Source organism: Podarcis raffonei, chromosome 6 (genome assembly GCF_027172205.1).
Source record: "Podarcis raffonei isolate rPodRaf1 chromosome 6, rPodRaf1.pri, whole genome shotgun sequence".
In the NCBI taxonomy this organism is placed as follows: Eukaryota; Metazoa; Chordata; class Lepidosauria; order Squamata; family Lacertidae; genus Podarcis; species Podarcis raffonei.
Window position 1 is genome coordinate 18,925,474 of NC_070607.1, and position 25,533 is coordinate 18,951,006.

At 44.3% G+C, this 25,533-nt stretch overlaps 1 protein-coding gene and 1 long non-coding RNA gene across 2 annotated transcripts in view; both read right to left on the reverse strand.

Annotated features, from left to right (window-relative positions):
• Window positions 1-11,605: 11,605 nt before the first annotated feature.
• The window catches only part of LOC128415380 (uncharacterized), a 33,182-nt gene continuing 19,254 nt past the window's right edge, over window positions 11,606-25,533 (reverse strand). Inside the window, exon 3 of the mRNA XM_053391501.1 lies at window positions 11,606-12,733. Within this exon, the coding sequence (XP_053247476.1) occupies window positions 12,718-12,733 (16 nt within the window). The 3' untranslated portion in view covers window positions 11,606-12,717. The remainder of the gene's footprint in view (window positions 12,734-25,533) is intronic.
• LOC128415381 (uncharacterized) lies at window positions 16,141-20,081 on the reverse strand. The gene is made up of 2 exons (XR_008330924.1): window positions 18,846-20,081; window positions 16,141-16,712 (listed from the first exon to the last, which is right to left on the reverse strand). It is a non-coding gene; the product is annotated as an uncharacterized LOC128415381 (long non-coding RNA).

The following is a 25,533-nucleotide window of genomic DNA, read 5'->3' on the forward strand; positions in this document are numbered from 1 at the left end:
TTCCAGCAGACCACTTATCCGAGTCACAGAGGCACCATAAAATGTAGCACCCTGCTTGTGGTTAACGCTTAGCTGGAATGAAACATTCAACGCAGCAATAGAGAAATTAAAATAATAATTTATTTGTCGGACAAATAAATAAGAGGCACAGTGGTATATGGTTACCAAGCTCTGGCCTGGCCTCCTGCCATTATGGCCAGCACTTATATTCCCTCAGCTCAGCCCCCTTGCTCCTCCTTTGGCTGCCTCTGTCCAATCAGCCTGGTTAAAATTCCTATTGGCTGTTTGCTAGAACCAATCATAAAAGATACACCCATTTCCTATTACCTTTTATGGGAGACAAAGAGCTATATTTCCTTCTATTTATAATTGGCAAATAAGTAGTCATATATCTTATATTTACCTCGACCAGGCACCTTAATTACCAGATAACCTTTTGCCCTAGACTAGGCGCCTTAACTAACATTTCATCTTTTGCCCTATTGCCCTATTCACTCCAAAACAGATGATGGCTAATTTTTATCTGAACAGATCTTTTGTTCATCTTCCCACACATTATCAATGAAAGATCTCCTTCTTTGGAGGTCATCAAGCAGAGGCCCGACAACCATATGTCAGGAGTGCTCCGATGGCGTCTCTCTGTCTGGCAGGGGTCCGGACCCAATGGCCCTCGTGGTCTATTCCAACTCTTCTATGATTCTATAATTTGTATGGTCAGTGTGACCTTTTGTTCCCAGCCTGTAATTTCCTTTTACAACCCTGAGACACTGCTATAGATCAGGGGGGCCCTTGATCAAGAAGATAAACAGCTGCCAGAGTATGGTTTCTGCCTGGCATGAGAGATACAAACATTTACAAATATATATTTCTTTAAGGTCATTTTTAGAATACAGGAATCTGATCAAAATATAAGCCTTGATTAAATGCAGGCTATGATCAGATGCCTCAATATGTAACAAAGACTTCTGGCAAGCCTCCCTAGGAAGAACATTCCACAAAAGGGGAGCCACTGCAGAAAAGGCCCATTCTTATGTTGCCACCCTATGGGCCTCCTGTGTAGTGGGCACATGAAGAATGGCCTCAGAGGATGATCACAGGGTCTGGGTCAGTTCATATGGGAAGAGGTAGTCCATTAGTGCTGGGAAAACTCAGGAGAAATCCTAACTCAGTAACTATACCCAACTGTTTGGTCAAAGGCTGCGGGGGTTTTTTTAACTAGCCTTCTCAGAGTCTACTAGCCTGCATTTGTATCCTGCCTGTAATGTAGAAGGTTTCCTCATCTCTGGGCTTCCCTGGAAAACAGAAGTTACTCCCCTCTTCAAATAGAAACAACAGAGCATGTGCTTCTTCAGCGCTTATATTATAGAGACATCCGTATTAGCTTCATCTCCCCACTACTCCATAAGTACCCAGGACGCACAGGACAATTCTATACAATAGATGCTCGGGTTGTGAATGTGATCCATACGGGAAGCATGTTCTCAACCCGCAGCGTCCACAACCCCGCAGCATCACGTCTGTGCACGCGCGGGTTGCGATTCGGTGCTTCTGCACATGTGCAAAGCGCGATTTAGAGCTTCTGCGCAAGCGCCGAAACCCGGAAGTAACCCATTCCGGTACTTCTGGGTTCAGCGCGGTGCGCAACCTGAAATCGTGCAACCTGAAGTGTCTGTAACCTGAGGTATGACTGTACCTTCCTGCTACTTTTATATACCAACCATGCTACAACATACGTTGCCAGGTTCTGCATAGCAGCGTTCAAAATTCATTGGTTGATGACCTGCACCACAAACTAGATTTAATGAATACTCATATCAGAGTGCTTTGTAAATTGATAGTCATAACCTTTTATATACTAACCTTTTATGCTCTTCCTTATTCGTTTAATGCTCCTAACCCTTCTTTTAGATTATTTTAGATTATTTTAGCTTCTTTTAGCTTCTTATAGTCTTTTACATATACCTTCTGTTTTAATAACATTAGATTTCCAAAATGTTTTATAGATTTTAAATGATTGTACCTCACCCTATTTACGCTGGTCTATGACCGTAATAAAGATTTGATTGATACTCCCCTCTTAGCAGCTAGTAATTTTGTTTGTTTGCTCTGCAGACAAGTAACCTTTGTGGGCTTTTTTCTAAGGCTGAAGCGAGGTCAGCTCTAATGGTGTTCATTGCTTAAAACCAAGCAGCTCTTGCCCCGGCTTACCCCCAGGAGTAGGGCACACATGCCGCCCCGGGCACCCGAGCAGCTAGATACGCTGCTGTGGGTCCTCTTGGGTTCAATGCATTTGGAAAGGAAAGTTTCAGGGAGGGAGAGGAACCTGATGCAGGCAGGGCTGGTGAATTCCCTTCCTACAGCAGGGGTTTCAGCTTGCAGCCACCTGAGCTGTTCTGCTTACCTTGGACAATGCAGGTAAGATATGGGAGTGTTTCATTGTACGAGCTCCCTCCCTCCCTGGTTAGCTGGTTTTAGGAGGAAGCCTGAGATGCCATAATACTAGAATGTGGGGTTGCCCAGTAAGTAGGAAGGACCTCTGCTTGAAACCTCAGCTGCCAGTCACAGTAAAGGTAAAAGGACCCCCAGACAGTTAAGTCTAGCTTCTGTCCTGGTGTCCCGTTGTGCCAGAAGTGGTTTAGTCCTGCTGGCCACATGACCCGGAAAGCTGTCTGTGAACAAACACCAGCTCCCTTGGCCTGAAGCGAGATGAGCTTTTGACTGGACTTAACCATCCAGGGGTCCTTTACCTTTACCTACAATAATAATAATAATATTTCATCCTGTGGGCAATTAGTAGTTAAAAGTGATACACAGCCTAAGTCAGATTTGCAATTCTGATCTCATTGTTTTCCGTTATTAGGCACTGTTAGAGCTTAACCAACAAATGATACATTCTATTTGCATTTGGCGCAGAAGACTCATTACAAGAAGACACAGTCTCTGTCCCGAGGATTTGATATGCTGCTGGGTTAGTTAGCCCAAACTCATTGTCATTCACTCTGAAGCAAAGGATATTGTTATCTTACATAGAAGTTTTGCCATCTGATTATTTATTTTATTTCTGGAGTCGCCTTTTAAAAGGTCAGTTCCCATGTGAACAGAGATTTGTGGGGCTTTAAAAATGTCTATAGATTTTACAAACGTGCCTCATGAGTGGATAAGAAGCAAATGTGCATAGGTAGTTCTAGTACAAGCCAGCACCAGTCCCCGAAAAGCACTTGAAGAAGAAGAAGAAGAGTTTGGATTTGATATCCCGCCTTTCACTCCCCTTCAGGAGTCTCAAAGCGGCTAACATTCTCCTTTCCCTTCCTCCCCCACAACAAACACTCTGTGAGGTGAGTGGGGCTGAGAGACTTCAAAGAAGTTTGACTGGCCCAAGGTCACCCAGCAGCTGCATGTGGAGGAGCGGAGACGCGAACCCGGTTCCCCAGATTATGAGACTACCGCTCTTAACCACTACACCACACTGGCTCTCACAAAGGCCACTTGCACACTTGCACACACAAAGGCCAATTCTTGCCAGCCAGAAACCTCCTAGCGACCTTCCCAGTAAACTCTCAACTCAAAGGTTATTTTCATTACTCTCTCCTAGTGTCGTACTGCAAAAACTACATCCTCTGCTTCCACCTAGGCACATATTCCAGTAGCTTGGAGTAGCCTTGGGCAATCAAAACCAGTAATTCAGACTTAACAGCCCATTAGGTGACAGGCTATATGCAAAAACCTAGCTGCAGATGGCCATTTAATATAACCAAAAAGCAGGGGCATTGCTAAGTACTTAAGGGAGATGGGACGAGGCATGGGGGATAAATTCAGCTCAGCTTGCATTTAAAGACAAATCTACCTAATTGCAAGGGACGCGGATGGTGCTGTAGGTTAAACCACAGAGCCTAGGACTTGCAGATCAGATGGTCGGCGGTTCGAATCCCCACAATGGGGTGAGCTCCCGTTGCTCGGTCCCTGCTCCTGCCAACCTAGCAGTTCGAAAGCACGTCAAAGTGCAAGTAGATAAATAGGTACTGCTCCAGCGGGAAGGTAAATGGTGTTTCCGTGCGCTGCTCTGGTTCACCAGAAGTGGCTTAGTCATGCTGGCCACATGACCCGGAAGCTGTACGCCGGCTCCCTCGGCCAATAAAGCGAGATGAGCACCACAACCCCAGAGTCGGTCACGACTGGACCTAATGGTCAGGGGTCCCTTTACCTTTTACCTAATTCCAATTTCCAAATTTCATGCTATGAAATGAAACACAGCTTTCCTTCAAAATCTGCTCTTCTCTGAATGCAATGTCTCCATCAAGAGAGACATTGAAATTGTCAAGAGTCTCCCATCCCTACTTGAGACATAGGCCCCCCAGGTCTTTCTCTCTGGCCCTTGAGACTCTCCCCAGGCCAAATCCCCTCCCCAGTCACACCCCACTCTTCCCAGGTCATGCCGCAGCTTACCAGCTCTGCTTTGCATCTTGATATGTTGGTTTCGCCTGGCTGGAATGTGTCCTCTGAAAATGCCTCTTGCTAGCCTGGATGAAAGATAAAGAGGGGTGTGTGAAGGAACTAGCCTATGGTATAAAGGTAAAATTTACATACATGGCTCTGGCTAGTTTTGCCTGTGGCCCTGCCCATCACTAGTACATCACACCTGGAAGGGGAAGTGGCCCTTACACTGAACAAGGTTTGACCTCCTTCCCCCATTTTATAGTATCCATGGGCTTGTTTACCTACTCACCCAGCCCAATGATTCTCATTGTATAGTGAAGGCGCATCCTGCCTCTGCTCCAGATGGAGGCTGAATAAAAGTGGCCTCTCGTTTGTAAGAGAGACGTTGTTTGGAGTATTTCTCTGAGAAGGGTCACAATGTATAGATGGATATTCTTTCAGATGCTTTGAATGCTATAGTATCAGTATTGTCCGAACAATTGTCTGAGGGGAAAACATCATCATGTCAACCGGGCCTGTGCCATATGTTATAGAATATTAGAACTGTAGAATGGGAAGGGACCGCAAGGGTCATCTAGTCCAATACAACCTTGAGATTAAGAGTCTTGTGCTCTACCGACTGAGCTATCCCAGCATTTTATGTTATGCACAGTGGCTTTTTTGGGTAAAATATGAGGTACTCATACATTGCCAAAAAGTGCTATAGTGGCAGCACAAGATGGCTGCCATTAGCAGCAAAACAAGTGCTGCCTCCTGGTCAGTGCTGTCAGGACTTTTCCCCAGCCGGAACTCACCGGAACCCTGGGCTGGCACCTCTCAGGTGGGCACCATTGCCATTATGAGAGAATAAAGGAGGCTTTCATGTTCAGTTCCGGCATCTCTTTTTCTAGAAAAATAGCAGTGTGAGAGTTGGTTCAAGGTGGGAAACGGTATAAACAGGGAAACCTTGGATGTCAAGATCCAAGTTAGGGGCAAGCACTCTTTGATGAGAGAACCCCTAAGAGATATTTAATATCTCAAAATATGTAGGAAACACAGGCTGTTGGACCTTTAAAATATGCCTTTGTGAGTTCCAAAACTTCCCTCTTCCCCTAGCATAGAAAAAGACCACATGTTTGGTAGGTTAAAAATGGTTTTCAAAGTAGTGAAAGTTCCTAAATTATTGGCATAGGAACTCAAGAGTGGCTTGTGAGAGCTAGGCATCTTCACACACTTAGCTCCTCGGGTAGACTGGGAGAGAACAATAGTTCCTAGTTACCTAGTTCCTCCCAAGGTGAGGGGAAGTGGACATAGCTAAGCCTGGCAGAACAGCTTACTCTATGGTATTAACCCCTTCATGTGTTAATTAGACTTAAACATGTTGGTTATATGAGGCTGGTTATTCCACAAAGAGGACTCGAGGCCCTTGGGGAAAGTTTTCTTTGTCAGTGGACCCTGGCAGGTTTACATGGTAAAACAATGAACAGAGTGGTGATACAGTGACTACTGCAATCGATGCAAGATTATATCACCAAGGCAATTGTCTGTAAACAAACAATAAATGTTCATTAGAATGGCAAATGTAGTTTCTTTCCCAAATAGGTTTTATCTTAAACAATAGCAAATGCAGTAAATGAATAGTTCACTAGGACAGTTCCTGAAGCTGAGGATCCAATACTTTGGCCACCTCATGAGAAAAGAAGACTCCCTGGAAAAGACCCTGATGTTGGGCAAGATTGAGGGCACAAGGAGAAGGGGAAGACAGAGGACAAGATGGTTGGACAGTGTTCTCGAAGCTACCAGGATGAGTTTGACCAAACTGCGAGAGGCAGTGGAAGACAGGAGTGCCTGGCGTGCTCTGGTCCATGGGGTCACGAAGAGTTGGACATGACTAAACGACTAAACAACAACAATATATCAGTGGTTCAGTGCTGGTTGTGGAAATCAAAATGGTGGCTGTGGGCCCTGTCAGGGTAGTGGATCTGGACCGCTGATTCTGCCCAAGGATCTCAAGTGCTGATGCCACGACTGTATCTGTCCACAACGTTGAGAATATTATTGGACTGGGTAAGTGTCTAAATCAGCCCTCTGGCAGATCCATTCCATGAAGAAGTACTGAGCAGTTTGGCTGGATGAATGCAATGTGTCCAAGACATTAAACTTTCCAGTCTGGGTGGGCCTCTTTAAGCATAAAGTCTGTTCTTTCCAGCACTCCCAGAACACAGAGGTGGATCCCTGTGTTAACTTTTTAGTCAGTTAAAACGCTTTTTAAAAAATTATTGCTGTACAGAGAGAACAATTATTTTCCCTCCTCTACTGTTACCTTATTAAATATCTGAAAATGGTCAACGTATATCCCCCTTTAATCATCTGTTCCATAGGACAGACATACCCAGTGCCTCAAGATTTCCTCATGTGATTTGTCTCCTCATCTGCTTTGTTGAATATCAAGGTTCCCCTGCCCCCCCCCCAAATTTAGGTCTTTGTAAAGGGAATGAGAGTGGAAAGTGTTGGGCCCTTTCCACAGATTTAGCTGGCCGACAGCAAGATTCCCTGTGATATTTTCAACCACCAGCATTCTAGGCAAGGATTTTTATCATTACGCAAAGAGTTGATCATCTAGTCCAACCGCCTGTGATGCAGAGATATACAGCTGTTCCATGAGGGGATCAAACCTGAAACCTTAGTGCTATCAGCACCATGCTCTAACCAACTGAACTATCCAGGCAGTAAAAGGAGTAAAAGGACAATTTCAGCGGTTGAGGAGGGTTCAGACCAGGGCAAAGGAAGAGTGGATATTGCCCAGGGAGAATACCAAGGGCTGGATGGAGAAGCCTGGGGATTCTTCATTCTTGTTCTAACCTCCAGTGGTGGCTGATGCCCATTAGGACTGGTAGGGCCGGGGCGGAAGGCAGGGAGACCAGCAGTAAGTGCAGCCACACACATCTCCAAGTGTTTGTAAGGAAGAAGGCAGGCAGGTGGGGGCTTGCTGAGCACAGGCTGAGGCTGGTGGGCCAGTGTCCCATTTGCTTCCTCTGCTAACCACTGCACCACACTTGCTTTGATAGGCAATGATTTAATGAACACATTTCTCAAAGCACATGAACAGTTTTCTCACAACACAGAAGTTGGGAATCACTAGTGTAGGATAGGGAGGTATAACCAGGGCATCTTTTTCCAGTCGGAACTCAGTTCCAGCATCTCTCAGGTGGGCACCATTGCCATTAGAAGATGCTTGCATGGTGAGTTCTGGCACCTTTCTTCCAGAAAAATAGCACTGGGTATAACCTATAAGCCACCATCTTTGTCATTGTCCAGATTGCTTCCACCTGCTCTTCTAAGGTTACAGGGTTAAATTAGCTGGCGACTGGAGTCATTATCAGGTGTACACTTGCATTTTAATGAAGGTTTCCATCTCACTTATTTTCAGGATTGAAAGAGTGAAAAAGGCAAAGCAAATAGTTGTTGCTGTGTCACAGGCAGGGTAGCATTAATTTTTTTTTTTTAACAGAGGGAAAACAGGTAAAGCAGGATTAGAGGCTGGGAAACAAATTAAGAGGCAATAAAAAAGAGATCGAGGAAAGTTTGAGTTGCCGTGCCGCTCAGCAGAGGTGGGACTGGGAAAAGGGCACGTTGGTTTGGTTTGCAAGGTGTCCTGGAATCCTTTTTCAGGAGGTGTAGACAGAGAGGTCATGCAAGTCGTTAACTGCATGGAAGAAAATGGGAAGCATCATTGTGGAGTACTCACCACTTTTAACTGCTGGAAGGTGTGCCCTGAATCTGTCAGCAAGATTTCAGTCTGTCTTTTTCAGATGAAACAGTACAGCAAAACAGATCAAACTTCACTTATTTTTGTCTGGTCCCCCCCCCACCCTCATTCCCTGCAGGAAATGACAAGCTCATTTTACATGTGTGGTGTTTTTTTTTTAAAAAATTAACATTTCCCCATGCCCCTGTATAATTTAGCTTTCCCTGTTAATTGAAGTTTTCATCTTAGAAAAAACAACCCCACAACTATTAAATAGGATTATCACCTTTTCATTCTAATATTCTTTCTAAACAGCCTATACATATCCCCGTCTCCTTTATAATATTGTTTTGATCACCGTTCAGGATGCAAAATACCTACTTTTCTTAACCATCCTATGGCCATGTGAAGCCACTCTTAGGCTGAAATCCTGCATAAGCATACTTGGGAGTAAGGCCTGCTGAAGTCAAAAGGGCTTGCTTCTGAGTACACATGTCTAATATTGCACTAGTCCTATTCAGGTATTGGGTTTATGAGTGAAACAACACGTTACGGGCTCTGCCACGTAGCCCCGCCTCCCAAATGAGGAATGCCTTCTGTTCTCTATGCCTACAGGGTAAGTGTCTGTAGGAAGAGGGCATTTCCATATACGAGTCCTTCATGCAGACATTTCTGCTGTACATGCAGGCACAGGGGACAGGGATCTACTCAGTGAATGGACTACTCAGCATGGCTCCTTTCCTTGGTTCCATGTTGCTTTTACTCTTATGTATAAATGCCTGAATAGGACTGCCGCTTTGGGTGGTGGTATCCCATTGGGCAATGCCCCCACGGAACTCCGCCCACCCCTGCTGGGGCCACATGACTCCAGTAAGCGAGGTCGCAGGTGGCAAAATGTGTATTTCCACATGCTAAGTGTACAGAAATCAATCAATAAATGCAGCGGCTAATCATGCAGGATCTAGGTGTCTTTTCACAGGGGAGCAATACTGGTGGAGGAATATATTGCATTTCCCCAAATGCTTTCCACAACTTTTTATAGCTGAGAGTCTTTTCTTGTTGGTTGTACTCTGTCAACTATGTGGCTGAGATGGGCCACGGCTGGCTAGCAGCTTTTTCATAACGACGAGTGATGAAGCACCCAACACTAGCAAGTTTAAATTAACTTTATCCTCTCCCACCACCAGTGTCTTCAGGGGCCAGGTACTCCATAGGGAAGGTGGGGGGAACCTTTGGTCTCCAGAAATTGCTGAATCACAGCACCCATCACCCTTGGAAGTTGCAGTTCAGTGACAAAGGTTCCCCACTCTTGCCATAGGATTACAGGAAGCAGCCTCCTGCCAGGTTAGATGATTTTTCCATCTGGCATAGGATCATTGGTAGCATTTCTCCAGGGGTCTCAGAAAGATACCTTTCCCATCATATGCTACCTGATCTTTTAAACCAGACATGCTGCAGTTTGAACCTGGGACCTTCTGTATGGAAAGCATAACCTCTATCACTGAAGCAACATTCCCCCCCTTCACCGTGTACTACCACAATGCTTACCCAGCTGCTCCCCTACAAATGCACTCCTTGGCAATGCTGGCCTTAAAAAAAAATCTTTTGCCAGCCCAGAAGTTCCCATCCAATCCAATTTACATGCGAACAGCAGCATGTCTCTCCACCTTGCAGAATGTGGCTTGGATCCCTTGCATACATGAGACAGAAATTTGCACCAAGCACCTTTGGAGCTTAAGATGGGATCACTTTGAAGGGTATCCTCTGCTATGACACCCTTGCCACAGATGCACTATTGCCGAATAAAGAGTAACATGCTGATAGCACCAATCTAAAACAGCAGAGGGCACTTGCTGAAACCTAAGGAGCATAAATGCTTTTATTAAGGGAAGGAGCTCAAGTCTGACAGATAGTTTTCAGAACCACAATGGCATTTATCACTGCATATCAAGGGTCTAGTTCCCCATTAGCTAACACCAGCTACAACATGTTGTCTATGTCTCTCTTTCTCTCTCACTATGTTTTTTTAATTCAGATTTTGCAGATCATTGTTGGAGACCCTGAACATAGCTATGGTAAAACTGAAACTTTCTGATTCCAAGGCAATTGACTCAGTTGTGCTGCTGCTCATAAAATGAAACTTTCAAAATCTAGTTATCAAATGTTAGATGATAAAAAATATTTATAACTTACCTTTCCATTAGAATAATGCTAGTAACACCTTATTTTCATATGATTAAAACGTTAAAAAACAAAAGGTGACAGCAGATAAATTTCAGAAGCCAGTATGTCATGGAGATGAAAACCAAAAGCAATTCAACAGGTCCTGCAGGCTATTATATCTCCTCTTCATCTCCTCTTTTCCAGGCTAAACATACACAGCTCCCTCAACCATTCCTTTTAAGGCTTGGTTCCCTTGATCATCTTGGTTGCCCTCCTCTTCACATGTTCCATTTTGTCAATATCCTTCTTAAATTGTGGTGCCCCAATCTGGACAAAATATTCCAGGTATGGTCTGACCAAGACAGAATAGAATGCTACTATTACTTCCCTTGGTAGGGACACTATACTTCTGTTGATGCAGCCAAGAATAGCATTAGCTTCTTCTTTTTTTTGCTACTGCAGCACACTGTTGACCAGTGTTAAAGCTGGTGGTCTACAAAGACCCCCTAGATTCCTTTCATATGTACAGCTGCTCCAGTGGAGCAACACTAGAAGGGTGACAGTGATGCCAAGAATTGGGGTGGTGATGCCAAAGGGCATCTTGCTCAATTGTCCTCTGCAGCCTGAAAATTTCACTGTCTTCGGCCTATACTTTGTTTTTGGCATATACAGTGCTACCTCGGGTTACATATGCTTCAGGTTACATACGCTTCAGGTTACAGACTCCGCTAACCCAGAAATAGTACCTTGGGTTAAGAACTTTGCTTCAGGATGAGAACAGAAATCGTGCAGCGGCGGCGCAGCAGCAGCAGCAAGAGGCCCCATTAGCTAAAGTGGTGCTTCAGGTTAAGAACAGTTTCAGGTTAAGAACAGACCTCCAGAATGAATTAAGTTCTTAACCCAAGGTATCACTGTACCCCTAAACCTCGCTGACCTTGTGGGTTTCATCCTGCTTTCCTCTATGTTCATTTAGCGATGATTCTAGCAATCAGCATTGTTCTGGTTTTCTGCTCACTTCCTGAGATCTGCCATTTTAAAAAAGATGGACTCACCACCCTAGAAGTGAAGAAAAGTCACTGGAAACGGATGAGAAGCCTGCAGCAAATCCTTGCAAATGCTGGTGTGGCACTCTGTGCTTGCAACTCTTGCTGATCCAATGTAAGCACAATGTGTGGGGAGGGGGTGGGGGAGAAAGAGGGAATATTTCATGTGGCTTTTCAAACGAGAGAGATGTCAGGGTGCTCTTTTCAAAGAGCAAATGAAAACTCTACAGAAGAGAGGTACGGCTCAAATACCTGGACAAGGTCCTTGATTTTTATTATTTATTTTTACATTAGTTGTTTGATCCCACTGCGGGGCCAGATGAGATGCTGATGCTTGCGTCTCTGCAATGAAAAACATAATGTTAAATTGCCTTGTCTAATCAAGGAGGAGGCAAGGCCTTGCATGTATATTTAATGGCAAACAATCCCACTGAAGGGAAGGTGGATTATTTCCATAGACATATCCTTGCGGAAGGGCCAGCGCTGAGAAGTATTATCCTTAGCTGCCTCTGGCATCAGCAGCTCTGATCTCTCCAGATACCTTGAGAGAGAAGGTTGAATAATAATTACCCAGACCATTAAGGAAACAGCAGTTCCCTGCGAAAATCTTCGCTTTGAGTTTCCAGAATTGTCATCCTTCGTCTTGTTCAGCAACCAAATAAAGAAGGGCAGGATGTCCTCTTGGAACTGTGAACTGCCCTAGAAACTCAGCAACAATAACTTGACACCGTGCATGTCATCGCAACTGGTTATGCATGTCGGCTGTCAACACTGGATTGAACCAAGATGCATCAGTGTTGTTTATTCATTTTCTCGCATTGTTTGTCAAAGAAATGACAGCCAACTTCATTTCTTGCAGTATCATGTACATGCTGCTCCTATAAAGATAACGTTGTGTTTACAAAGGGTTAAAGACCCCGGCAATAGAAAACTCCAAGATAGCTCCACAGAAGCTTAATATTTAAACTGGTAATCCTATAGAGTGAGAGTCCCTAAGATGGTTGGATGGCACCTTATTTGCTTCCTTTTGGCAACTCTGGCAGCCAAGCTGGTGTCAAACGTATCGCTCTGCTTTCCTTTAGACCACGTCTGTGAGGCCGGGTGTGGGGTCTTGTCATTTGGGCAGCCCACAGCCTCCATGCACTGGTTCTGTAATGCCACTGACTCCGGTGTGGCTCTTCAGGGTGAACAACTTGTTAGCCTGGCATAGGCTGAGCTAATCTTGGACTGCCCATCCTTGGCCACCTGTTTCCCTCATGACTGTCCACAGTGAGAAGCCTAGCTGTAACTCCTCTACCCCAAGGCACACCTTGGCCAAGTCCTCCAGTGTTCATGCAGCGTTCCTGATGTTCAAGTGCAACAAGATCTGGAAAGGAAACAAAGATCATTGTGTGAGGCTAACATCTCGTTAATGAAGGGTGTTTTCTCTCATCTGCTTGGGCTAGCTTCACTGAGGAACACCATGACTCAAGAGGACAGCCATATAGGGCTCCCTGTTCTTCAATCCAGATCTCATCCCAAAGGCGAGATGGGTGGTTCCTGCATGGCAGATACAAACTGCACATATCTCCTTGCAGGTGCCAACCCTACCTTGAAACATAGAGAGAGGCCTTAGGCAGCAGATCATGCTGAGCGGCAGAGCATTGACTAGATATTGGAGGTCACTGTGGCCTGCCCTGTGCCCCATAAGCTAGTCTGTTGCCTACAGGTGCAGTGGAAGATTCTCTTGAGCTTCTGTGTGTGAAAATTGGTGTGTGTGTGTACCATCTTGTTCTTTGCTTAAGGCAACAAAATGTCTCAGGACAGCCCTGCTCCCTGCATTTACATCACTTGTCTTTGGAACAGTGGGAAGAGATGGACATGCCTCTCCTCTTAACTCTTAAGAAGAAATGAAGAGCCCTGCTGGATCCGGTCAATGACTCATTTAGTCCAGCATCCTGTACCCACAGTGACTGACTAGGTGCCTGTGGGAAACCCAAAAGTAAGGCATGAGTGTAAAAGCATTCTCCCACTCAGAATTTCTAACATTCTTCTTTGGAATGTGCAGCAAATTAGTTCTTAGAATCAAAATATTCCAGAAGATCTGCTCTTGAAGGGTAGAGAGTAGGGGTTATGAGGAAAGTGTCCCTCCCTCTCTGACCCCAGTTCATTAAATGTGTACAGAATCCAGTCTTGGGCTAAAAGTGCCGCCATAAATAATAGGTCAAAATAATGCATCGAGGCATTGGAGGTTGACGGCCTTTGGAAAAACAAATCAAGTGCCCTCCAGCCTTTCTGTATTAGATCTGAAAGAGATAATCCTCTTACTGTTCTGCTTCCTTCATTAGAGGAGATTTTTAAATATGAAATTTGAATCCTCTCTTAGCCACAGGAAAAGTGCTTTGCCTACTGACAGCTCACAGTTAATTGCGGCAACAGGGATGAAAGGATAGTGGTTTAATGATATTCCCCCCCCCCATTTGAAAGTGGCCACAATGGAGTTTGAAAAGAGATTATACGTTTATTTTTTAAGTTGGAGAGATGTATCTCCAAGCTTAATGTTTCCTGACTCATTTCAAGAAACGAAAGCTAAGAGAAGCTCGTAGAAGACGCAATTCCTAAGGAGCCACTTACAAAAATTGGCAGTGTCAAACCGCGGTCATTTTCTTCGTCAGGTCTTGGCTAAGTCGATGGAGAAAGTAACTTATCTCTGCTGTCTATGAGGTGGCAAGGCATTTTGTCAGTTGCAAAATGAGTGCGTTCTCCCTTAGCCACATCTGCTGCTCTGCTCTTTCTATTTATATAGCACCTACAACTAGGTGTTTTACAAATTAAAGAAGGGAGAGAGCCCGTGGCTCAGTGGCAGCGCATCTGCTTTCCATGCAAAAGCTCTCAAGTTCTGTCCCTGGCATCTACAGGAAGGGCTGGGGAAGATTCCCTGTCTGAAACCCTGGAGCAGGGGTCAACAAACTTTTTCAGCAGGGGGCCGGTCCACTGTCCCTCAAACCTTGTGGGGGGCCGGACTATATTTTTTTGGGGGGGGGAATGAACTAATTCCTATGCCCCACAAATAACCCAGAGATGCATTTTAAATAAAAGGACACATTCTACTCATGTAAAAACACGCTGATTCCTAGACCGTCTGCAGGCCAGATTTAGAAGGCGATTGGGCCGGATCCGGCCCCCGGGCCTTAGTTTGGCTACCCATGCCCTGGAGAGTCACTGCCGGTCACTATAGCCCAGTGGGTCCCAACATTTCCGCCACCCATGGACCACATGAACACTGCTGAGGGTCTTGAGGGACCATGTAATTATTTTTCTGCCCATTGTAACTACTGTAAATCTGCTGCGCTAGATACAGTGTGATTTTTGATTGTATTTTTAATTGTATTGCTGGTTTTCAATGCATTTTTATTGCTGCCCTCTCCAGTTATGCTACTGCTATCGCCCAGTCTAACCTACCTCACAGACTAGCTGTGAGTATAAAATGAAGGTAATGGGGAAGTAACCATGTATGCTGCCCTAAGCTATAACAGAAAGATGGAACATAAATAAAATGTGGATAATATAGCAAGAATATGTCATTTAGTTAATGTTGCTGTTGTTAAAATTTATACTCCACCTTTCCACAAATGATAGATTAAAACAGTGGGTTTTTTTGTGGGGGTTCTCAAGGGTATGCAGTACTGGTACCTGCCCCCCATTTTATTTATTTTATTTATTAAATTTATATACCACCCTTCATCCCAAGATCTAAGGGCAGTTCAAACAATAAAATCCAAGATAAAGCAGAAGAAAATAATTAAACCAAAACAATAACCCGCCTTCCCACTGATACATTTAAAAGGCTGTAGGATATTAATCAGCCAAAGGCCTGGTTGAAGAGGACTGTGTTCACCCGGCACCTGAAAATACGTAATGAAGGTGTCAGGCGAACCTCCATGGGGAAAGCATTCCACAAACAGGGAGCCATTACAGAAAAGGCCCTGTCTCATGTTGCCACCCTCTGGACCTCACGTGGAGGAGGCACATGAAGAAGGGCTTCAGATGATGAAGGGACAGTTTATCATGATGGGGAGAGGCGGTTCTAGAAGAAAAGCACTGGTTAAAAATGTGGGACTTACTGTAACAACCTCATGGTGAGCGCCAGCACCTTTTTCCCCTAGAAGGAAAGCACTGGATAAAATAATTAAGTGAAAGTTCCAGTACAGATACAGCCTGGAAGACAGCTCTACTGGAGGAGGGTTTCAGTAAGTGCTGAAAAGGCAAGAGATATGGCACCCGTCTAACATTAGTTCATAGTAAGTACCTGAACACAACCTCAACTTGCTAGCTGAGCAACTAGGATTTCGTTTTCCTGCTAATAAGCTAATTCTACAAGTAGAACCTATAGGGAAATGTCCCAGTCTGGAGTGCTCTTCTTCAACCATGCCTCTTCTTGCATATTCTGACCCTGCCCTGCAACAGTCAGCTAGAATTCCTTGACTGCTCAGTCCCCATTGGGCTGTTTGGGGATTCCTCCCCCTTTCAAATATTAAAAAAACCAAAACTTTTCCAAACTTTGGGGTTTCCACAAGCCTGTTGATATTTCCCTCCCATGAGTGAGATTTGCTGTTTTGGCTATATAAGCAACAACGCTCACTCGTCTCTGAACATGATTAAGAGTGAAGGTGGCAAAATAAATTTTCATACTTCCCCCTCACCAACACACACATTGTTCCAGTTATTCCTCACAACCTGAATGCTTGAAAAAACTAAAGTTAACGTTACGGAAGCAGAGATGGATGCTGCAAATAAACTTAGTGGTTTTTAATCGTGACCATCTTTCAACAGGAGGATTTAAAACTCGCCTCACGTCAGTGCTCCAGAGTGAGATCCAACAGTTACTTCTGCCCCTCGAAAAGTTTAAAAAACTCCTTGTTGCGTTTTTATATACAGCGTCGTTTGTTGGATTTGGTTTTAATGATCCAGTTTTTCCAGGCAATTTCTTTAACAACATTACAGTGTGGAAAGAGCAAGCGTTAAAGAGGTTCTGATGTGACAGACATTTGAAAGAATGTTTCCATCCTGGCTACATTTCTAAGTGTCTATACATGGAGGCTTGAAATCAATAAAACTAGCTTCTGCATAAATTATTTCAAATGGGCTGTCTGTGTTAGAATCCTCAAAGACCGCGGTTGCCACAAATCCTTACGCTTAACTTCTCAGGGAGAAAGTATGCCATGCATTAAATGCATGGGACCGTCTCCTCCTTTAAGAATAGCAACAGTGGCGGTATAAGCCATATTCCAAGTAGATCCATTGAAATCAGCAGCCCCTGGTGAGGATAGACAGTTTTCTATATTGCCTTTTCATCTGGAAGTTCCCTAGACAGCTCAAAATAAAATGAAATAAAATATAGTACATCAGAATAAAAATGCTTCACAGTAGCCTTCTTTAACATTAGGCTCTAGCAGGCTGTGACTGCAATGATAATTATTGTCTTTGCTGATGTGGCGTTGGAGCCAATCTAATATGGCTGAAGGAGCGTAGAAAGTGTTGTTCTTAAGTGCTGCTGACATCTACAGAAAGTTTCTCCCACAATTGGTTTCCCTTCCACCCCCTATTGCCATGTTGTGTTGTGATAGCAATGGCCGTATGGTTTAATAGTCCAAAGACCACGAGAGGCTGGAGTTATTGGAGGAAAACCGAGTGGCGGTCTAACCAACAATCAAGATGGCATTTCAAGTGGTCGTCAATTAATAAATGCATTCTGTAACACTGTTAAACCAAGGCAATGTTCCCTCATGTGCTTTTTTTAAAAAATGCAAACAATAGTCGGTAAACCAGCATGCCTAATTGAACATGGCAATCATATTTCTAATTGAATGTTACTGTATAATTAGCAATGCCCCTTCAGGAATCAAGGGCAGCAGGTTGAATGAAGAGGAGGGAGGAAGTAAGCAGATAAAGAGGAAGACAGCCAAAGCAGAAAACTGAGGTGTACAAGAAAGAACTAGGACCACCTTGACGTTTCAACCCAGACTGGCGCAATTGAGACCAGTGAACAGTTTGCTCTAATCACAATGAGTTTTAGAACATCCCATGCTGATGCACATCACCCATGGAAATGGAGAACCCACACTCTGGCAGCAGTTCTCTGGGGTTTCAGACAGGAGGCTTTCTCCCTACCAGGAGATGCTGGGAAATCAAAGCTGGAAGGGCCACTAAGCTATGGCCCTTCTCCATAGATATCCCCCAATATATTGCATGTATGCTGCACACCAGGGTAGCTTGAGCAGCAAATGAAAAATGGCACTTGGCTGCTGTCCTTGCAAAATCCAGAAGATGCTTTGAATGGGGAATTTTACTTGCAATAGGACACAAGGTCACAATTCAATATTCTGGCTGCGACAGCAAATGCCGGTCAAAGGTTTATGGTCACAACTTCTGCCAAGGTGCTGTCACCTGCTGTTGGAGAAGTGAAGCTGCATTCATACACTTTCACCTCCCCCTTGCCACCCTTGCCCACCAGTGGCGTAGCAGTGTCGGCAGTGCCCAGGTCAAGGCAAGGATTTTGCTCCCTAACCTCCTTGTGGGCATCGCACAGGAGGCAACAGGCGGACTTTGCTGTGCCCTTGTGGCAGCCACTCCTCACAGAGCTTGCCTGCTGGTTGCTGTGTTCACCCTCTCAGCTCAGTGAGCTCCTGGTGGGAGCGGCAGGTGGCGCACGTTGGCGGGCTTGACAGCATCCCACCAGTGCCAGAGCCACAACATGGAAACATGCTGGTAGGGAGGTGCTGGGAAAGGACCGGGAAAGTCCATGCTCTGGTTGGCAGGAGTTTTGTGCAGGGGCAGGCATCCTTTCACCAGCTGTGAGAAGGAGGTGGCACTGCAGTCCCAAAAGCCTCGCCTGGGTGTGGATCACCTCCCCACAGTTCCAAAAGGTGGCAGCCACACAGCCTCGGCAAGGGAGCCTGTTGCGGGGGCACCAGGTTGCGCCCTCTCAGATTTCTGCTCCTGGGGCCACTCTGCAGGCTACACAACTGCTGCCCACAGGACCATTGCTCAGTCTAGTTTAGTATTGTCTACACTGACTAACAGGAGTTTCTAGGACAGGGCAGCTCCCAGCCTCACTTGAGGATTGAACCTGGGACTTTTTGCATGCAAAGCAGTTCCTCTACCACTAAGCTGTAGTCTTTTCCACAGGGAAGTCCTGTGTCTGAATGTGCTCTGTGTTCCTTCACAGCAGCAGTGCTCCATTTGTTCAAGCCACAAGGAGTGCTGAACCAGCTGCACACAGACAAACTGTGGGATTCCTGGGATAGGCAAACAGGAATCCAGTTATTTTGGAAACCCACACGCTTGCGAAGGCAACACCTTCCTTCACATTTGTGCCTGAATTAAAAAGAAAAGCTTCTCCTGAACTTTGATTTATGACAACATCTTAGAAACCAAACACAAGAAACACGCCTGTGTTTTGCAAAAATAATTCTGCTGAATTTTGCTGTTGTGCTTACATTGTGTTCTGTGCTATAGAAAATGATATCTCCCCCCCCCTTATGTAAATCCTGCAGGGATGTCTTATCATCTCTGCATTTTGCACTGCTTTTCGTATGCCTGTCAACAGAACATTAAAAAATCATTAAAAACATCCAGACGTTGCACGGTAAAAGCCCTGACAGTGCATTCTTATTTTTTCTCTTTTCTTTCCTACATCCAATTTACAATCAATGAGTGGCTGCCAACCCTGATGAAATCTGAAAATCAATCAGTTGTATTGCAAAGTAGTTAGTAAGGTTTAGCACTGCAATGTTTTGCACTCTGGACAACAATGTGGCATTGGACTACATGGCTATGTTCGCACTCCCACTTATGGTAAACTCACTGGGTTTATAGTGCTGGGTTTTTAATCTTTGTTCACACAATGTTATCCAAAATGCATATGTATCCTGTACGTTGTTATACAATACTACTGTTTCATGCACTGTATCTCAAACCAGCTTCACACCAACTGAAGTCCTCTAGCCATTCCTCATTCACCCCCAGCCAAGGTGCATCCTCTAAACTAGCATGCTGACTTCATGTGCAGCAGAGGATGCTATCCCATCCACAGTGTCGATTCAGCTTCTGGTCTGGTTGGCCTCTGAACATGGAATGTGGGAGAGGGATACCATCTCGTACTTGACCTCAGGCAGCAAAAGCTCTGGGGCTGGCCCTGCATGTCTCTCTCTGTACACGGTTTTCATGTTCCTCCCATGCAGGACATCCATAGCATTGGAGCAGCTCCAAATCACACTAATTATCCAGTCAATTTTGCAGCAGAGAATTTCATTGTGAAATGCAAATGTCAGCCTCATTAATAATCAGTATTAGCTGTCAGAAGAAGAACAAGCTTTGAGGGAATGTTAATTTTTGTTTAGGCAGACACATACAAATGTTTGGTTCTTAATGATCTTTCTCCAGTTCTTGTTTGGATTGCATTCTTCTGGAACAGATGCAGGACAGGCAACTGAAATTGCGCAAGACATGTGTGGTGCTGAGGCTTGTAGATGAAAGGGTTAAGCTCTTGGCCTTATATAGAAATGATGTCACCAGGAGCAAACAACTGTATTTGGGAAGTTAGAGCCAGACCTGTCTCAATTCACTCTGTTAATAATACAAGACTTTCCATATACAAGGCAAGAGGTTCTGGAAGAAGTTAAGTCTCTTGTATCAGGGATGCTCAGATTCCTCAAAGACAAAAAGGGTGTGTGTTGCGGGGTCTCTCTCTCTTAAGGAACTTAAGGCCTAGGAGCCAGATATGTTTCTCCAGGCCTGCCCATCAGACACTAAATCAGTAAACATCAATACAAATCGGAGGTTCTGCTCCTGTAACAAAAGCCTGCCCCCCTACAAAAATCCAGGCTACGCCCATGACAGCCACAGCACTTACTGGCTCTGCACTGCATCCTCCATGAGTGGTTTTGCCTAGTTAGAATGAATCCTTGTGCTCTAATAATGCTTCTTGCTTGTCTGGATGGAGAATAGAGAGGGATGTGTGTGTGGCGAAATTAGCCTACTGTACAAAGGTAAAAGTTACATTCATTGCTCCACCCACTTTTGCTGCTGGCATAGCCCCCCCCCCCCCCGTTTCCCTAGATGGAAATGTGACACTTGGCTTGCAAAAGGTTCCCCATCCGTGTTTTAAGTCACACAAAGCAATCAGGTCCACTGGCCACCGAGGGTTATATGGGAATGTTGCAATGATCCGCCCATGAAAACAATAAATAAATAAACATCCCATGCCTGCTATGGCACTCATAGTTTTGCAGAAATAGTGTTCGCAAACCAACCAAAGTCACATTGCATAACGCTAGATGAAACAGTGTAACTTTTAAAGAATCCAAAGCATTTACACACCTCCCTACACAAAACATTAAATGACCCTCTCTTTGTGCTTGAAAATATTACAAAGTAGGGAAGCTTTCTAATCAGAACAAAAAGCGGCCCTGTTGGGAGAGGGTAGTGGAGCCAGAGGCAAAAAGGGTTGGAGCAAGGGATGTAAATATTGCATCTGTATCACAGACTAGTTTCCACACACTCTCTATCCCCCACCCATCCAAGCAAACAAGTATTATCAGACTCTAAGTAAAAAATACCCAGGAGGCATAGTGGGGCCAGTGAGGGTTTGTGTATTAAATATATAATATTTAATATGCATAAAATGTAATGTTTATAGACACACTGAAGTTGAATAACTTATGTAAAAGTTTGCATTTGTAAAGCAGAGAAGTTTGTGTTAAGCAGGAGGTTTCACTCTGGCAAATGAGGCAGAAAAGGTTGAAGATTTTCCATTTCAGTCTTCAGGCTAATTGATGGTTCATAGCTGGATACCCAAGCCACAATTTCTCTTCAGGAAAGTGAAACCTGAGAACAAATTGTTTTCTCAGTGATAAAGCCAGCAGTAGCAGTAGTAGAAGAAGCTAAGCTTGATGATGATCAAGCCAGATACTTGCATAGGAGCTCTCTGGGATCAGAGAGAGGGAAGTTATTGAACTGTTTTAAGGACTTAAAAAAGATGGGACAACATTGCTTGCTTGGTTAAGAGAAATTTGCTACCTTGTATCTTGCAATGTTCATTTGTAACTATTTTAAGACTGTTCTGCAATGTTTTGTAACTCATTCCTGTGGTGGAGAGCAAATTCATTTCTACTCTGCACATGGTCCAGATTTGCAACAACTCTAACAGTGTGGACTGGGGAGAGTTATGAGGTCCAAGAAGAGGGGCCTGGAGGACCATATTTGGCCCACAGACCAGAGCTTCCAAGTTAACTGGAAGTAAGTCTCAATGAACTCACTGGGACATTTCTGAGTACCCTAGTAGCATTTTAAAGGCTCAGTTTTATTTAGAAGCAACACGACTTTTCATATGTTTATTGAAATAGTTTGGTTAATTCCCAAGTTCAGGAAGGCTCGGTGCCAACAGCCTGCCATTGATTCTGAGCATGTTTTCAAGTAAAAGCTTATACTGTGGGAGGTGGCGGGGTGGGGGGAGCACTATGCACCTTTGAAGTCTTCCCTGATAACATGCATTGTGAACATATCTTTAAAAGAGGTAATAAAAGTGTGTCCTTACTTTGGCCTTTTAATTAACCAGTAATAGGAAGGCTTCACTGTTTTACAAGGCAGTAACATGGCTCTCCAGTGCATTATACTACTAGACGGCATTCTGACAACCAGTCTCTCTCCTGTCCCATCCCACCAACTGCTGAAAGGAAAAGGTGCTTCTACTTTGCTTTTCAAAGTCAGTCTGTGTGCCAAAATGAAGACTGGGGGAGCGGGGAAAGAGATGGGTGCCCAAAGGAAACAAAGCGAGACAAATGTTTGCAATTAGAAATTATGAGGCTTGTAAGGCTTAATTTGTTCCTGTAAAAAGGCAGTTGCCTTTTCACCAACACACAGCCTTATAATGAGGAAAGCATGGAAACATGTCCTAAGCTGCCTGCATTTTGGAGCGCATCAGCCCAGTTGGCAGCGGCTGGGGATCCCTCACTGCAATGTGGAGCGTCAGTGGTAATTTCCAGCTGTTGCTTGTTGAAGCAGGACTACACTGGAATAGGGTGGGGGGGAGGGAGAGAGAGAATATAAGCAGCAAAGACAGTGAATACCAGCCAGTCCTTTGCTTCCACCTCCAGAAATGGCTTCAGAAGGTGGTAAAGTTAGGCTTCAAGATCAGCAACGTTAGGCTTCAAGATCAGCAAAGGGTCTATTGTCCTGACAGCATATGCTCACACTGCCCCTGTTTATCAGGATAGTTATTTTCTAGCGCCTACCCCTGGCTAATCACAGTCCTTACTTTGTGCTGTGAGAATGGCTTGTTAAACATTTGTTAATGTGAGTCGCCTGAGGTGTCATTTCCCAGGGTCTCTAGAAACAGCAGCTTGCACTCTGCATTGTGACTTAGCTTTCATGTGCATCCATTGATGGGCCCCAACTCTGTAGTTGTTTTGATGAGAGGCATTTGAGCTTCACCAATAATTGGATGTTTGGGTGTTTTTAACATGCCAATGTGTAATTTTTTAATTATTGTGTTTGTGCTCTGTTTGTGAATCACTTTGGGACATTTTGCAGTGGGAAGCAAGACATTTAATAAACCCAAACCAACCTCCTCCAACTTTTCATCCTGAGTTTTTGTTAAGACTACAGCTCTCATTATCCCTGACCACTGGTCATGCTGACTTGGGGATATGTGGGTCGTAGTTCAACAATATCTGAGGACCTCAGGTTGTGGAATACTGATCTATATGAAAAGACATTTGCTGGAGGACAGTTTATTGGACATGAAATTCATACAGCACAACATGGGAAGAATAAAACCTTCAGCAATGCTTAAGAGTTGTGAGGCAATTGAAAGCCAAGACAATAAAAATAAATAAAAAAAGCCCTGAGCTTACAGTGCAATCCTATACATTTAACTCAATGTGGCTTGCTCCCAGGTAACCGGATACAAGATTGCAGCCCTAACTAAGCACACCTATTTAAAAGTAAGTTACATAGATTTTGGTAGTGCTTGTATCCAAAAAGTCTATTTTAAACTGCACTCATGCCACCCATTTCAAAGGAATGATTCCAACTGATTCCAGCCAATGTGGAATACAGGCAACTCCCATTTTGTGCACATTCAATGCATGTGTGACTGCATACACAAATGCCATAATTGGCACTGGAAGAGGACAGAATGGGACAGGCGTACCCATGTGATGACGTGGAACGTAACCCTCACGTAAGTGGGGAGAGGGGGTTTGCCTGTACTGGTTAGACTGTCAGACTAGGACATGGGAGACCAGGGCTCAAATCCTATCTTTGCCATGAAATTCATTGGGTGACTTGGGCCAGTCACTGCCTCTCAGCATAACCTATCTGACATGGTTGTTGTGAGAATTAAATGAGGATGCAGACAACCATATGTATGCCAACTGGAGCTCCTTGAAGGAAAAGATGGGACTTAAATGGAATTAAAAATAAATTCCCACTGAGAACAAAGTAACTTTATGGAACAGAATGGAGCTTATTTTGTAGCAAATGTGCTCTTTCTGCTTTAGCCCACTATTTTTCTAAATCTTTGGTACCCAAGTTACAAAATGAGGTTTAGAGGTGAGGTTTAGCAAAAAGCCATCTCTTGGCACTTGTCTTGAGAGAGGCCACATTGCTCTGCCCAACCCCAACTTAATTTTACAGAAATTGCTCCAGGCTGTGAACAGTACACAAGCTAATCAAAGCCCACAGAAGTGAGCTGCCTTCTGGCATGAAATTAGGAAACATTTTCAGACACCCATTTCATTTTTTAAAAAGGAAAAAAAGGGTAATCACTATTGTTGTTACCATTTTCAGTGGAAAATGTGTTGTGCGAAGCCCATGAGAAGATTGCCTTTGGGTTTGGGCTGGCTACATGCAAAGTAACTTCACTGAAGTGAGTCATCCATTGAATTATTCCAGTCAAGCAGAATAAATAAAAGGTGCTTTCAGGGAACTGATTTATGCTTACAAGTAGCAGAAGCTGAAGCTGCAAAGGGGTGATTGCATCTCGTAGTAGGGCAAGCTTGAACTCTCTGCGAAGGCCTCTTAAAAAAAAAATTACTAGTAAATACAGCTTGCCTTGCTCAAGCAGCCGCCTTCCTTCTTTTTTTGTCCTGCAAGTTTTTTCTTCCCCAGCCAGGCGGGTTGTTACAGTGGACAAGGGGGGAAGTTGCATGTGCCTGTGGCATTTTGGGATTGAATCAGACATAGGCAAACTCGGCCCTCCAGATGTTTTGAGACTACAATTCCCACCATCTCTGACCACTGGTCCTGCTAGCTAGGGATGATGGGAGCTGTAGTCCCAAAGCATCTGGAGGTCCGAGTTTGCCTATGCCAGGATTAAATTAATGTTTGGTTGTTGGTGCTTTAAATCGCTTCTCTATGAATCCCAGGACTGAAGTGTGTGAAGAGGGAATGGAACTCCCTCAGGCCATCATTTTCTCCCTTGTGGGTCTTGGGGTGCTTCCAGACACCTGCTGTTTTGCAGGTGGGTTTCAGTGCTAATTCAGGTTGCACAACTGAAGTGGATATGGAACACCTGTGTATCAAACCTGCTTACATTAAAAAATGGATGTTTTGCAGTTAAGGAAAGTGACAACAAAGTATGGGATGACAACTGCTTGACATGACATTGCATAACCTCCTCACCAACAAACCAGGACGGATGCTCAATGAACAGCCAGTGTCATATAAACTGCCTGTGAAATTTGTCCAAACAAATCAGAATGGACCCTCAACAGACAGGTCATCTGGCAGCAACCTTGGACAATATATCCATCAAATTATGGATTTCTATTTCTATCATGGCAAAACAGAATATTGACACAATGCCGTATTTCTTAGAAACAGCTCAACAGAAATCAAGCTGCATCCATGAAAAATGAATCCACCAATGCATGTCTGTAAACAGTGTTTTAGATGTGTCTTTTATATGATTGGCAGTGGAAATCAGAACTCGACTTGATTTCCAGTACGACTTGAGGTGCCAGTACAGAAAGGGCGCTAAGATGGAACTCCCTAGCCTAGATGGAACATGGAAGAAGATCTGTATCACTGATCGTAAAGGGCAGAAGGCAGCAGATGGTTTAATATTGGAGAAGGCACTTTATGTTCCACTTGCACTTCTTCAGGGCAAGAGGAACTTCTGCC